This window comes from Schistocerca cancellata, chromosome 9 (genome assembly GCF_023864275.1).
Source record: "Schistocerca cancellata isolate TAMUIC-IGC-003103 chromosome 9, iqSchCanc2.1, whole genome shotgun sequence".
NCBI classification, from domain to species: domain Eukaryota; kingdom Metazoa; phylum Arthropoda; class Insecta; order Orthoptera; family Acrididae; genus Schistocerca; species Schistocerca cancellata.
This window is the reverse complement of record NC_064634.1, coordinates 443533789-443549444: the sequence shown is the minus strand read 5'-3', so window position 1 is coordinate 443549444 and position 15656 is coordinate 443533789. Positions and strand designations below refer to the sequence as shown.

At 44.4% G+C, this 15656-nt stretch overlaps 1 protein-coding gene across 1 annotated transcript in view; it reads left to right on the top strand.

Moving 5' to 3' along the window:
* Positions 1-15656, top strand: part of LOC126101551 (Fanconi anemia group D2 protein) — a 225542-nt gene that overhangs the window by 19203 nt on the left and 190683 nt on the right. The window contains exon 5 of the mRNA XM_049912189.1: positions 712-788. Within this exon, the coding sequence (XP_049768146.1) occupies positions 712-788 (77 nt within the window). The remainder of the gene's footprint in view (positions 1-711; positions 789-15656) is intronic.

The window sequence follows — 15656 nt, the reverse complement described above, 5'->3', positions numbered from 1 at the left end:
TAAAACAAAAAAAAAGGCCGAACAGTGACATTTTTAGTTCTGAAAAAACATTCTACTGTTTTCAGGACAGGAAAAAGAGTGTGTGTTAAAAATTTGGAATGTTTCACATGACTACTCAAGAAGTTATCTGATATGTGCAAATACTTAACAGGCTGAGTCTGTCATAGTCACAGAGACATACGTTCTAGTGTCTCATAATGCAGTTAAGTGCAGAGCAAGCTATATTGCCTTTTCAATAAGAGACAGTTTTGTAGACTACTACAGTATCACATTTGAATAACTGAGTACATTTGAAGGAATGAATCAAGCGACACCTCAGCTTAAATACATACATCCATGATCTAATTCCTATTTTTGTGTTATCTGTACATAAACCAGTAGGTAATTTTATGAAAAGGATAGTTGCTGCACACCATACAGCAGAGATGCTGAGTCTCAGATAGGCACAACAAAATACTGTCAAACAAAGCTGTTGGCCTAACATGCCTTCATCGGTATTAAATCACAAACACACACACACACACACACACACACACACACACACACACACACACACACGCAAACGCAGCTCGCAAACTTAACTGTGGAAAATTGCAACACCAAAAACCTAATCGCTTTTAGGGTTTTCATAACACACAATTTTGAAAAGTATTTGTTGGCTATATTACTTTGTTGTAGAAACTTTCTATAACTCTGTTTTTAAATTTTTAGGTCCAAAGAGAAGTCATATTCTGCCTTCCGGACATCATCTGTGATGAACAGCACGATGAAATCGCACAGAAGCTGAGGTTGGTAACTTTGTCCTCTATTTTATTTTCTTCACTTGAATTCAGTTTACTGCTTCACTGGTAGTTTGAATAGTGCTGTTCTAAATTAATTGGTGCTTTTGCGTTGATGAGCAATAATGTGACATGGTAACAAATAGTAATGGTATGAATCACAAAGACTTTCTTTGCCTGTTACGCAGGATCTTGTGAAGTATAGAACACCACATTTAAGTACAGTTTGTCAGCACTATTTAAGTAGGTACTACAATGCAAGTCACAAAATAATGGCTAATTCAGTAACACCCCTTTTTAACAAGTCTATGTGGACCGAAATAGGTTTTTCTTAGATGTAACAATGAAAATAAACAATTTTTGACAATATAATGTAATTGGATGAATATAAAAATCTACTCACCAAGCGGCAACAGGAGTATGCCCATATGTATGCAAGCTTTTGGAGTCAGAGGCTCCTTCCCCTGGCAGAAGGGTTAAAGAGGAAGGAAGAAAGGTGAAGGAAAAGGACTGGAGAGGTTTAGGAAAAGGGGTAGAGCTCAGGAAAGACACTTAGAATCCCAGGTCTGGGGAGACACACTGGATGGGATGAGAAGGAAAGACTGATTCAATCTTTTCTTCTCATCCTGTCGGGTAAGACTCCCCTGACCTGGGGTTCTGGGTGCCTTTTCGAATTCCTCCACATTTCCTAAACCTCTCTAGTCCTTTTCCTTCACCCATCTGCCTTCGCCTTCAATCCTTCTGCCAGGAGAAAGAGCCTCTGGCTCGAAAAGCTTGCATACATAGTGACAATCAACCCAACAAATCATAAAATATATATCAGTGGCATACATGTTTCATTAATTCAGTAGTCATTTGTTTTAATGTCGCATTACAATTGTTAGCTGATGTCTTAATTTGAAGGCAGCACCCAGAATGAAGAAGAATTTGTTTATCTTCAACAGTTATTTTGCTCATCTAAGGCACCGATAAATACGATTACACGAAAGGAGAAATCCTTACATATTATCCTTTATTTCCTGAATAATTAAAGAAATCGAGAAGTGTAGTTTTCTCCCCCCCCCCCCCCCCCCCCCCCTGCCCCAATCTGTGAAGTGAAGTGTTGTCACTCAGGATTGTGGATACTGGCTGGAACTGACTCACCTACACTAAATGAGGTTAAATAGTTTCAGCGAAACTTAGTGCAATTGAATCCTCCTCCTCCTCCTCCTCCTCCTGCTCCTCCTCCTGCTCCTCCTTCTCATCATCATCATCATTATCACTATCATTCAACTTCCCCTCCCTACCTCTACTGGCTGTGCTTGGTCCTTTATTAAAGCATCACACAGTTAGTTACATCTATCTGCTATGCAAACTCAGGATATCATCACAACAGAGTTCTGAAATATCATACTTACTGTAATACCTGTGACAGCATTGAGGGGAATAATCATCCTCCTCTTCTCCTGCAACTGATACTAGTGCACAGACTGCAGGGATTAACACAGTTCATTGAATTACAGCATTCCTGGCAACAACAAACATGTACATAACCTATAAAACAGGGAAAACAAGATTTTTGTGTGCATATGGGTCTCTCTCATTAGAATGTATACTTCTCCCACTACCACGCTATGCTGTCTTGGTTGGGGAAACTGCAGCACATCACATTAGGCAACAGTTCAGTCATGCAAGGATGTCAAATGTTTTGTATATGGCTTGTTTCATATTTCTTGTATTTCAACAATATAGATCACAAACAAAACAAATTTTCACTATTATTTAGTTACTGGTGATTTGCTTTTATATGTGGCACAAACTTTAGATAAATGGACAGTAGCAGACAATGTCATAGATTAATTGTGATGTATTTAGTTTCATAATTTTTTTAAAAAAAAAAAAAAAAAAAAAAAAAAAGAATGTTTCACACCGATACATTTTGATCGATAGATTCCAGCCTCATTATGAAGATGTGGAAATTCTTCCCGAGGAAAAGTTTGTTGAAGTCCTGGACAGTTTTAACGTCAAATAATTTATCTTGTAATCAGGAATTAAATTGGAGATTGATTAGTTCTGTCTGTACTTGCACAGGGGTGCCCTCAACTGACACTACAAAGGGCTTCGAAAACAGCTCAAAAACAGATGTTAGATTCTTAGTGATTTAAAAATATTTAGAAAACAGTTCCTGTAATTTTATCAAAGCCACAAATATTCTTCAAATTTCATGTTTTCCATAAAGCCAGGGAGCTTAATTAAATGGATGGTGTTCTTTATCAGAAATTGTCCCTTCCACAACATTATTTTCTTTTCAAAAGACTCATGCAGTCAATTGCACAAAAATGTGAGGTCCGCAGTCCATTCAGGATCTTCTAATTTTGGTTCCTGATTTCCCTCTTCCTTCAGAAATCCAACAATAGTAGATCTTAAATTGAAATATTGTTCGAAACTTAAGCACCATACTTGCCAGTAATATAAAATGTTTGAATTCTCTTCGTTCAGTTGCCCCAAAAACTGTTGAAACTGACTGTAATAAGGCATGTGACTTCACAAAATTTAATATTAGTATGATCAGTTTCATCACCTGTTCCATGCCTTCATATTTAGCATAGTGTGATTCTACATGTAAAAAGCAATGAATCCCATACAAATTGCCTGTTGATTGTTGTAATTTTGTATTCTTTTATGATAAAATAATTATTAAATAATTTATGCGTGGTATTGCAATGCCATTCTGTAACTAATTTGTGACACTTATTGATTGTACGACTACAAAATAGATATCGAGAATTTTCATCCTTCTCATCAAAAAAATAACTGTATTTCCTATAATTTTTTTAAAGACTTGTTATGATAGATCACCTCTGCCTCTTTTTGTACAAATAGCCACTGAACCTTTGAATGTCCTTTACATAATGTACAAATAGCAAAGAATAAACGGTACTGTCACTGTGATTCTGACAAACTGTAGAAAATCATGCCAACCGAAAAATGCCACATGAAATGTCTGAAGAAAAAGTATCACATTGCACTACTAAATGAAGTGACACACTGTACCAAGTAGTTCCAAGAAAGACCGATCAAAGCCAAGTAGTTCCAAACAGGCTGAACTCTGTATTACACATGTAGAGCATTGTGTGCACGTGTGAAACTTGGCACACTGTGGCCGACCCTGCTCTAAAATATTCAGTCTTGCTACATCCTTTCTTTCAAGGAATCAAATGGACCTCTGCACAATGGCCACTTTGTATTTAGCTTTCACAGGATAAATTATGCTCAAGTCTAAAGGAGACTTGTATAGTTAGCAAGAAGAAACACATCAACATTCCTGAGGAATGTCCCCCCTGCGGGTCCGGGGTAAGAATAGGCCCGAGGTATTCCTGCCTGTCGTACGAGGCGACTAAAAGGAGTTTCAACCGTTTCGGCCTTCCATGTGATGGTCCCCCTTGGGGTTTGACCTCCATTTTTCAAAATTCTACAGAAGTACGAGCCTTTTGGGGAAGGACACCTTACGTGGTGTACCACTGGTCCTAAGTGCACTAAGACCTTGGCACTCAGCATTGCACCGGCGTTGTAACCATACCCACTATTCCTCAAATTGGGCCTAAACGCCTGATGGGTTGTCCAAGTTACGCCCATAGTGCATCTCCATCTGCACCCGCGATCATGATGGACTTTCCATGGCACCAGAAATCCAGCACGGTAGCCAGCCCGTTGTGGTGGGGTCGTCATGTACCCTCTAGGTTGTAGCCCCCTGACAACACAGGGATCGTACTGCCGATACCTGAGCTGCACCCTCCCCACGTCGGCCAAGGAGTAGATGCCCGTCTCCTTGGGGCATCAGGACTCCCGGCAATGGTCATCCTGCCAGGTGGCCCTTGCTGCGGCTGGGTGGCGCCCGTGGGGAGAGCCCCTGGTCGGAGTGGGTGGTATCGGGGCGGACGTTTCGCAGATGAAACGTCACCACGTATCAGGTCGCTCTGCGGCCGAGTCTTTCAAAAGAAAAGGTATCGTTTCTAGTTCTGGTTCTCCTGCCCTTTCCCCCTTGGCCACTCCATGGGAGGAGGGACAGGCCCGCCGGCTTGGGGCGAAGTACTTCCCCCGCTATTTGGTCTGTTCTCGAACCGATGGGGGGACATTCGCCACCTCCAAGCCCATGTTCTTTGTTCAGCACATTGAGGACATCTTCGGGGAAATCGAGGCTCTCAGCAAGATGCGTTCAGGGTCCGTTCTTATCAAGACCACCTCCGCCACGCAGTCGGCGGCGCTCCAGGCGTGCGACCGCCTAGGGGACATCCCAGTCTCCATTGTCCCACATCTGGCACTAAATAGGACGCAGGGGGTTATTTTTCATCGTGACCTCCTGCTACAATCTGATGAGGAGCTCAGGGCCAACCTGGAGCGCCGAGGCGTGCATTTCGTCCGGCGAGTCCAGCGCGGCCCCAAAGACTGTCGCATCGACACCGGGGCCTTTATCCTCGCCTTCGAGGGGGACGTTCTCCCGGAGAAGGTAAAGGTGATGTGCTACCGGTGTGACGTGCGACCCTACGTCCCGCCTCCTATGCGCTGTTTTAGGTGTTTGCGCTTTGGGCACATGTCGTCACGGTGTGAGGCTGAGCCCCTTTGTGGCGATTGTGGACGTCCTCTTCGTGAGGAACATACATGCACCCCACCACCTCGGTCCGTTAATTGTCCTGGCGTCCACTCGCCTAGATCCTCAGACTGCCCCGCATATCAGAAGGAGAAGAAGATACAAGAATTCAAAACTTTGGATCGGCTGTCTTATTCTGAGGCTAGGAAGAAGTATGACCGCCTCCATCCCGTGCCATTGACCACTTCGTTTGCCTCAGTTGTGTCCACTCCTTCCGCAGTATCCTCACCCCTATCCTGTCCCCCCTCCACCTCCTCCGCCCATCAGGGGGCTCTGCCTCCGCCTCCCAAATCCCTCCCTTCCAAATCCTCCTCCCCCGTGGCCCCCACCCCCACTGCCCCAGGGGCCACCCTTCCTCCTCCTTCTCCCCCCACACCACCTGAGAAGCGATCCTCTTCTCAGGCGTCCATCGGGGAAACGTTCCGGACCCCAGCTTCCGAGGTCCGGCGTTCCAAAACAGACCCCGCGCGTGAGGACCTTCTTCGGGTCCAGCCCACCATCCCTGTGCCTCCTCGGCCTTCCAAGAAGGCCTCCAAGAAGAAGTCTCTATCCCCCTCTCCACCCCGGCGCGTTTCGTCTGACGCTCCATCCGTGAGTCGCTGCTCCCGGCCGTCCTCAGTTTCGCCGGGACGCTCTGCTGCCAGGCGCTCAGCTGGCCTTTCGTCGGCAAATGATGCTGCCCCTCCTACACAACCAGGGACAGCGGCCGCAGCTGGCGACGAGTCGATGGAACCGGATCCGCCTCCCGTCGGTTGTAGCGTTGTTCCCTCGAAACCTGGCCCTCCGCGGCCGTCGAGGTGACCAGCTCTCCCCCCGTCTCGTTCCCCCGACTTTTTGACTAGCGATGGCATTGTTTCATTGGAACATAAGAGGTATTCAATCTCATCGGGAGGAATTAGAACTGCTCCTCCGCCTGCACTGTCCGCTCGTCCTTGGACTCCAGGAAACCCAAGTTGCGCCCGACTGACCGTATTGCCTTTACCCACTATACCTCGGAGCGGTATGACCTCACCCCTGTGGACGGTATCCCAGCTCATGGTGGGGTCATGTTGCTCGTTCGGGACGATGTCTTGTTACCATCCCATACCATTGACCACCCCACTCCAAGCAATAGCTGTCCGCATTACTCTTTCTGCTTTTACTTTTTCAGTTTGTACCATCTACACTCCACCGTCGTCTGCTGTTAGTCGGGCTGACATGATGCACCTGATCGTTCAGCTTCCCCCGCCGTTTTTGTTGTTTGGCGACTTCAATGCCCATCATCCCCTTTGGGGCTCTCCTGCATCCTGTCAAAGAGGCTCACTCTTGGCAGATGTCTTCAACCATCTCAATCTTGTCTGCCTCAATACCGGCGCCCCGACTTTCCTCTCGGACTCTACTCGTACCTACTCCCACTTGGACCTCTCGATCTGTTCTACCACTCTTGCCCGTCGGTTCGAGTGGTATGTCCTTTCTGACACCTATTCGAGCGACCACTTCCCCTGTGTCGTTTGTCTCCTGCCCCACACCCCATCCCCACGTCCTTCGAGCTGGAACATACTGAAAGCTGACTGGGGACTTTACTCATCCCTGGCGACCTTTCCGGACCACGATTTTCCCAGTTGTGACAGTCAGGTCGAATACCTCACGGCTGTTATCATCAATGCTGCCGAACGTTCCATTCCTCGTACTACTTCTTCTTCACGTCGCGTTTCTGTCCCCTGGTGGAACGAGGCTTGTAGGGACGCTATCCGTGCTAGACGACGTGCTTTACGCACCTTTCGCCGCCATCCTACGTTGGCGAATTGTATTGAATACAAACGACTCCGAGCGCAATGCCGTAGAGTCATCAAAGACAGCAAAAAAGCTTGTTGGGCCTCTTTCACCAGCTCCTTTAACAGTTTTACCCCCTCTTCTGTCGTCTGGGGTAGCCTGCGCCGGCTGTCGGGCATTAAGGCCCACTCCTCGGTACCTGGCCTGACCTCAGGTAATGCGGTCCTTGTTGATCCTGTGGCTGTCTCCAATGCCTTTGGCCGCTTTTTCGCGGAGGTTTCAAGCTCCGCCCATTACCATCCTGCCTTCCTTCCCAGGAAAGAGGCAGAAGAGGCTCGGCGACCTTCCTTCCACTCGCTGAATCTGGAAACCTATAATGCCCCCTTTACTATGCGGGAACTCGAACGTGCGCTTGCACTGTCCCGGTCCTCTGCTCCGGGGCCAGATGCCATTCACGTTCAGATGCTGGCACACCTTTCTCCGGCGGGCAAAAGCTTCCTTCTTCGTACCTACTATCGCGTCTGGACCGAAGGTCAAGTCCCCATGCATTGGCGTGACGCCGTTGTTGTTCCTATACCCAAACCCGGGAAGGATAGACACCTTCCTTCTAGTTACCGCCCCATTTCTCTTACAAGCTGTGTCTGTAAGTTGATGGAGCGCATGGTTAATGCTCGGTTAGTCTGGATTCTTGAATCTCGACGGCTACTTACTAATGTCCAATGCGGCTTTCGTCGCCGCCGCTCCGCTGTTGACCATCTTGTGACCTTGTCGACATTCATCATGAACAACTTTTTGCGCAGGCGCCAAACGGTAGCCGTGTTCTTCGACTTGGAGAAGGCTTATGATACCTGTTGGAGAGGAGGTATCCTTCGCACTATGCACAGGTGGGGCCTACGCGGTCGCCTGCCCCTTTTTATCGATTCCTTTTTAACGGATCGAAAGTTTAGGGTACGTGTGGGTTCCGTATTGTCAGACGTCTTCCTCCAGGAGAACGGAGTGCCTCAGGGCTCCGTCTTGAGCGTAGCCCTTTTTGCCATTGCGATCAATCCAATTATGGATTGCATTCCACCTAATGTCTCAGGCTCTCTCTCTGTCGATGAGTTCGCGATCTACTGCAGTGCCCAGAGACCATGCCTCCTGGAGCGCTGCCTTCAGCGTTGTCTAGACAGCCTCTACTCATGGAGCATGGCACATGGCTTTCGGTTCTCTGAAGAAAAGACGGTTTGTATCAACTTTTGGCGATATAAAGCGTTCCTTCCGCCATCCTTACATCTCGGTCCCGTTGTTCTCCCATTCGTGGACACAACTAAGTTTCTAGGGCTCACGTTGGACAGGAAACTGTGTTGGTCTCCACATGTCTCTTATTTGGCGGCCCGTTGTACACATTCCCTTAATGTCCTCAGAGTTCTTAGCGATTCATCTTGGGGAGCGGATCGCACTGTCCTGCTTCGCTTGTATCGGTCTATAGTCCGATCGAAGCTGGATTATGGGAGCTTCGTCTACTCGTCCGCTCGGCCGTCCCTCTTACGCCGGCTCAACTCCATCCACCATCGGGGGATACGTCTTGCGACCGGAGCCTTCTACACTAGTCCCTTCGAGAGTCTTTATGCCGAAGCTGCCGTTACCGTTGACCTACCGGCGCGACGTACTGCTGTGTCGGTATGCCTGCCGGCTGTCGTCTATGCCCGACCACCCCTCTTACAAGTCCTTCTTCGCCGATTCTCTCGACCGTCAGTACGGGTTGTATGTGTCTGCCCTGCTGCCCCCCGGAGTCCGCTTCCGTCGCCTGCTTCGACAATTGGATTTTGCCCTCCCTACCACCTTCAGAGAGGGTGAGAGCCCGACACCACCTTGGCTCCAGGCTCCGGTTCATATTTATCTCGACCTCAGCTCACTCCCGAAGGAGGGTACTCCGGCTGCAGTGTATTGCTCATGGTTTGTCGAACTTCGTGCTCGACTTGCCGGTCACGCCTTTATTTACACCGATGGCTCCAAAACTGACGATGGTGTCGGCTGTGCCTTTGTCGTCGGGGCCGCCACCTTTAAATACCGGCTCCTCGACCAATGTTCCAGCTTTACGGCCGAGCTTTTTGCTCTCCATCAGGCCTTTCAGTATGCCCGCTGCCACCGCCATTCATCATATGTACTCTGCTCTGACTCACTCAGTGCTCTTCAGAGCCTTGGAGCTCCCTATCCGGTCCATCCATTGATTCAACGGATACAGCAGTCCCTCCATTCTTTCACTGATAATGGTGGTTCTGTCAGCTTTCTGTGGGTTCCCGGACATGTAGGAGTGCCTGGGAATGAGGCTGCGGATGCTGCAGCCAAGGCTGCAGTTCTCCTGCCTCGGCCAGCCTCTAATTATGTCCCGTCATCCGACGTTCGTGGGGATGTATGTAAGAGGCTTGTGTCGTTGTGGTGGGATGCTTGGTCATCCCTCCAAGGAAACAAGCTCCGGGCAGTAAAACCGCTCCCAACTGCTTGGATAACATCCTCCCGACCATCTCGGCGCGAGGAGGTCCTTCTGACCAGGTTGCAGATTGGGCATTGCCGGTTTAGCCACCGCTACCTGCTCTCCGGTGACCCAGCCCCGCAGTGCCCTTGTGGTCAGGCATTAACAGTGCGCCATGTTTATTGTCGTGTCCCCGTTTTAGTCAATTTCGTGTTGTCCTGTCCCTGCCATCTACTTTACCGGATGTTTTAGCTGATGACGCTCGAGCAGCTGCTCGTATTCTGCGTTTTATAACTTTAACTGGCTTGTCCAAAGACATTTAATCTTTTTACTTATTTTGTCTGCATCTTTGTCAGGCCCTTCTGGTGTCCCCTCCATCCCCTTGAGTTTTACTAGATTCCATGTGCTCTAACAACAGTGACTGGGCGCTAATGACCTCAGCAGTTGAGCGCCCTTAAACCCGACCAAAAAAAAAAAAAAAAAAAAAAAAAAAAAATTCCTGAGGAATGTGCTTCCTTTGGGTGTGCAGGTTATCTGTTTATTATAAGAATGATCTTTCTTCTTGCTGCACTCATCTAGGCATCTAGACTTTTAAGAAACTTCATAGAAATTTCAGCAGTCATCCAGGCGTTGCTAATAAAATCATAAGTGTACAGTAGTAGCATTTTTTTTTTTTTTTTAGGTCATTTGGAGATTAAAGATTTTCTGGTTATAAATCGCAGCAACTTGTCACTGCTGTCACTAATAACACACAGCAGGGCCATCATTCTTTTTCTTCCCTGACATCTTTTCCTTCATCTTTGCCTCCCTTCTTGCTCACAACATGTAGATTCCTTTCAACTTATGCTCTCAGTGAACCCTCACCTTTCCAATCTTACTCAATTATACCACAGTTTAACAATGAAAAACTCCACATTGGAATATCAAGATGACACACTGAGTTGCAAACAGGCACAGCAAAAAGACACTTACACATTAGCTTTCGACCAAAGCCTCCGTCAGAAAAGGAAACACATGCATTCATTCACACAAGCAAGCACACCTCACACATGAATGAGCGCTTTCTCTGGCAGCTCGGACCGTAATGGATGGATGTAAAGTAGTGCTTTAAACTGTTGCAGTAACAAAATAGACGCACCAAGTTGGTCATTTTATAGCAAGAGGTATAAACCAGCACTGCAAAAGGACTGTTTATTTACAGTTTTCTTGTAAGCTACAGACATTTGCAGGAGAATAACTGATGAAAAAATATTATTTAAAGGCAAGAAAACATTTTATTAGCTTTGTAATTACACCCTGGATACGGAAAAAACAAAACATTTACTGTAAGAAAAAACACAGAAGTTACACACAAGCCAAGAATAAAGATATTGACAGCAGAGTCATGGAGCAGCACATAAATATAGACGTCAAGGAATTTTTTCTTTTCTTTTAACACTTCCTCCAAAAGAAAAAAAATCATGAAATTATTGCTTTGTCTCTTGCATGCCAATTTCTGAACATAGAAAATTAAATCGAACTCGTTCAAGAGGTTTCGTCAAAATATCTGCCAACTGGTTGTGTCCATCAATGTGTTCCAAGAAAATCTCACCGTCCAGATATCTTTCACGAACATAGAAATGTCGGACCTCTATATGTTTAGAACGTCGATGATATTCTGGATTTTTTGCCAACTTCAATGCACTAGCATTGTCAATGTAAAGAACTGGAGGCTGCCCCGACATTTCCACTAATTCTGATAGCAGATGACGTAACCAAACTAACTCTTTTGCTCCTTCACTAGCTGCAATTATTTCCACCTCGGTTGTGGATGTGGCCACTACTTTCTGCAACTGACTTGTCCATGACACTGCACCACCTGAGTACTTTGCAAGAATTCCAGTTGTTGAGCGCCTTGTCCGGTTATCACCTGCGAAATCTGCATCAGCGTAAATCTTTAACTCGTCTTTTTTATTATATACAATTCCAAAATTTAAGGTCCCTTTCAAATACCGGAAAATGCGCTTTACTCTATTCCAGTCTTCAGTGGTTGGTTTCTCCATAGCTCGAGCAGCTTTATTGACTGCAAAAGTGATGTCTGGACGAGTTACTGTTGAAAGGTACATGAGACAACCAATTGCTTCACGGTATGGTACAGATGACGAAACTTCTTCGTTTTGATTATTGTCCTCACGTCCAATAGCAGTTGAGATTGTATTGCATTCTGCCATTCGAAATCTTTGCAGAATTTCTTCTGTGTATTTCTCTTGACTTATCATTATTGCTCCATCTTCATATTGCTTTATTTTTATGCCAAGAAAATTGTCAAGACTACCAGTTGTTATTTCGAATTCATGTTGTAAAACATCCATAAAAACAGCAATTTCTTTCTTGTTACTGCCGACAATCAGGCCATCATCAACGTAGATTGCCACATAAAGGCTATTTCCATTTTGTCTACAATAAAATAGGCATGGGTCTGCATCACTGTTTGAAAAACCAGCTTTCTTCATGAACTCAACAAAACGTTTGTTCCAGCAACGTGGTGCTTGCTTCAACCCATAAAGACCTTTTTTTAAGAAACATACTCGGCCTGTACCATCTTCGAAACCTTCTGGTTGTTCCATATATACTTCATCTTCAAGTATTCCATTCAAAAAAGCTGTCTTTACATCGAATTGTTCTAGCAGCATTTTCTTTGAAGCAGCTACAGCCAACAGACTTCGTATGGTGTCATAACGTGCCACAGGGCTAAAGGCATCGTCATAATCAATTCCTGCTTTCTGAATACAGCCTTTTGCAACCAATCTGGCTTTAAAGCGAGTACCTCCATTGACTGCGACCTTTTGCCGTAGAACCCAGCGGTTCTGCAATACTTTGGCATTCTTCGGACGGTTAACCAGCACCCAGGTATTGTTTTCCTTAAGTGATTGAAGTTCTTCACTAATAGCTTGCATCCATTCTTCCTTCTCGTTTGACTGCAATATTTCTGAAAAACAGTTTGGATCTTTGTATCCAAGTGCATCAACTTTTGTTGCCATACAAAAGTCACCACTTTCCATCCAGGTTGGTTTTTTCGTTGTCTTTTATTCTTCTGTTTCTCTTCATTAGAAGATTCAGCAGCTTCTGCTTTTAGAAATTCTGTTAATTCTTTATTTTCTTCAGATTCACTCGACTCTTGACTTTCTCTAGAATCGAGAGTGCCAATTTTTTCTTGAGTTTGGCTTCCTCCAGAAGTGTACAGCCTAGGAGATTTACATTGGTCATCTTTAGATGAATTCAGATCATTAAATTCTTCCCGAGGGACTCCAAATTCAACATGATCACTATGTAAATCACAAACAATTTCTGACTTAAATTTTACATCGTGACTCAACACCACTTTTCTTTTAGATGGAATCCAAACTCTGAACCCATCTTTGTCATTAACATATCCAACACGTCGTCCAAAAACTGCCTTATCATCAAACTTGGAACGGAATTGTTTGTTAATGTGAACATAGCAGCCTGTGCCAAAAATTCTGAAATGATCAAGTCGTCCTACTGGTCGATTAAACCATAGTTCATAAGGGGTTTTATTTTCAACTGAAGATTTTCCAGTACGATTTATTAGGTAGACTGCTGTGTTACATGCCTCTGCCCACAACCCTTTAGGTAATTTGCTCGGATTTAGCATTGACCGGGCAGCTTCAACAATGGTCCTATTTTCCCGTTCAGCCACACCATTTTGTTCAGGAGTGTAAGGAGGAGGAATCAGTAGCTCTATTCCCCTGTCTGCAAGCAGTTCACTGACATTCTTATTGTTAAATTCTTTGCCACCATCACATCTAAATTGTTTGACAACATGTCCATTAGTTCGTGCTTCATTTAAAAACTGCTTAAGCACAGTACACACTTCACTTTTGTGTCTTAAAAAGAAAATTCGACGACATTTACTAAAATTGTCTTTGAAACAAACATAATAATGCTTGCCTCCAAAAGATTTCATGCTCATGTGTCCATTTACATCCGCGTGGATTAATTCACCAGTACTGGTAGCGCGTATTGTTCGTGTTTTGAATGGCAGCCTATGCATCTTTCCAACCGCACAGCCGTCACAAAATTCACTCTTGGCATCTTCCACATTAATGTTCATTCCTTTTAAAATATTCTTCACATGTTGTTTATTCTGATGACCAAACCTTTCATGGTACACTTGCAGTGTTTCGGATGAAGTCATCAAGCTCATACGATTCATTTTTGCATTTCTAACACGCATGTTCAACACATAAAGTCCATTCTTCACATAACCTGTCATAACAATATTGCCACTGACTTGTTTTTGAACACAGACATTATTATAACTAAAATTAGTACTGTAGCCTCTGCAGGCAATGGCTCTCACAGAGAACAGATTAGCACTTGCATCAGGGACGTGCAAAATATTGTCCATTCTAGCATTGTACCATTTATTGTTTCGTCGGATTCGGATGTAAACTGTTCCTTGACCGTACGCACACATTTTGACATCTTGTTTTCCCAATGAAATTACTTGAGGAACATCAAATTCACTATACGAAACAAAATACTGTTTGTTGGGAGTGATATGATTTGTAGTGCCACTGTCGCAATACCATTTATTTGGGTCACTGTGATTACTGGTACACACACCCATAGCGTATGAAGTAAATGCAGCGTGTTCACTGTCTCGCTTCTTCTCTTTTCTTTTATTGCTGTCACGAGTGTTCTGTGGACACTCTGCTGCCCAGTGACCTAATTGTTTGCATTTATTACATGGAAACTTCTGTTTTAATTGTGACTTCGTCATCTTTACTTGCTGATTACTTGTTTGCCGTTTTCTTGTTTTAGAAACGACAAAAGCTGCACTTCCATTAACGTCTTGTTCACGCAGTTCAATAGTACAGAGTTTTTCAATCAATAAATTCAAGCTTTTCTTTTCTGTCGGTATCGTATCCCAGAGATCCTTAAAATTGTCGTAGTCTTTTTCCCAGTGTAGACAAAATTCGACCATTTAAGATTCTTTCAGATAGCGTATTTTCTTCATGTTTTGCCAATTCATCGTTCGGTCCACAAATAACTTTTGCAGTTTGGCCACATGTGCACTAATATCTTCCGATTCATCACGTTTAACACGGAAAAATGTTTCAATCAACATATTCAAACGCTGAGTACTGCTACGTTCAAATCGGGCGCGTAATTTGTCCCAGATTTCTTTAGCATTCTTGCATGTTAAGACGAGTTCTGCAACAGGTTTCCTTAGCGCACTTGCTATAAGACTTGCTGCCTTTGCGTCGTCCTTGAGCCATTCCACATACGCTTCTTTTTGTTCACTTGTCGCATCTTGCGGCAACTCTACACGTTCACGTGTACCGTTAATAATATCTTCTAGTCCATATGAACGTAGCACCATAGAAATATGCCATTTCCATTTGGCCCAGTCGTCAGGTCCTTCAAGCTTATCAATGCTGACCTTATAATCGCCGCTAGCAGTCATGTTTCTTTACAGACATACGCTCATTTCAAATATTGTTTTAATTAAACTGTGTTGTTTGCCTTTACACGTGTACTGGGTCCATAACCTGATGAAAAAATATTATTTAAAGGCAAGAAAACATTTTATTAGCTTTGTAATTACACCCTGGATACGGAAAAACAAAACATTTACTGTAAGAAAAAACACAGAATTTACACACAAGCCAAGAATAAAGATATTGACAGCAGAGTCATGGAGCAGCACATAAATATAAACGTCAAGGGATTTTTTCTTTTGCAAAAGGACTGTTTATTTACAGTTTTCTTGTAAGCTACAGACATTTGCAGAAGAATAACATTTCTTTTTAAGAACAAGAAATGGATAGAAGAGCAGAAGACATGATGATTTGCAGGAAGATCTTGTATATCTACATAATAACAGGACATTTTGTCCAGTTCATGAATCCATAAAATGGGGAACTGGTATGAAATGGAGTATCTAGATAATGTACCAGATAAGCCACCATAACTGTACCTAGAGAGGATAGTACCATACAGGCATGAAAATAAAACAAAAAAATCAACAGAACTGTTT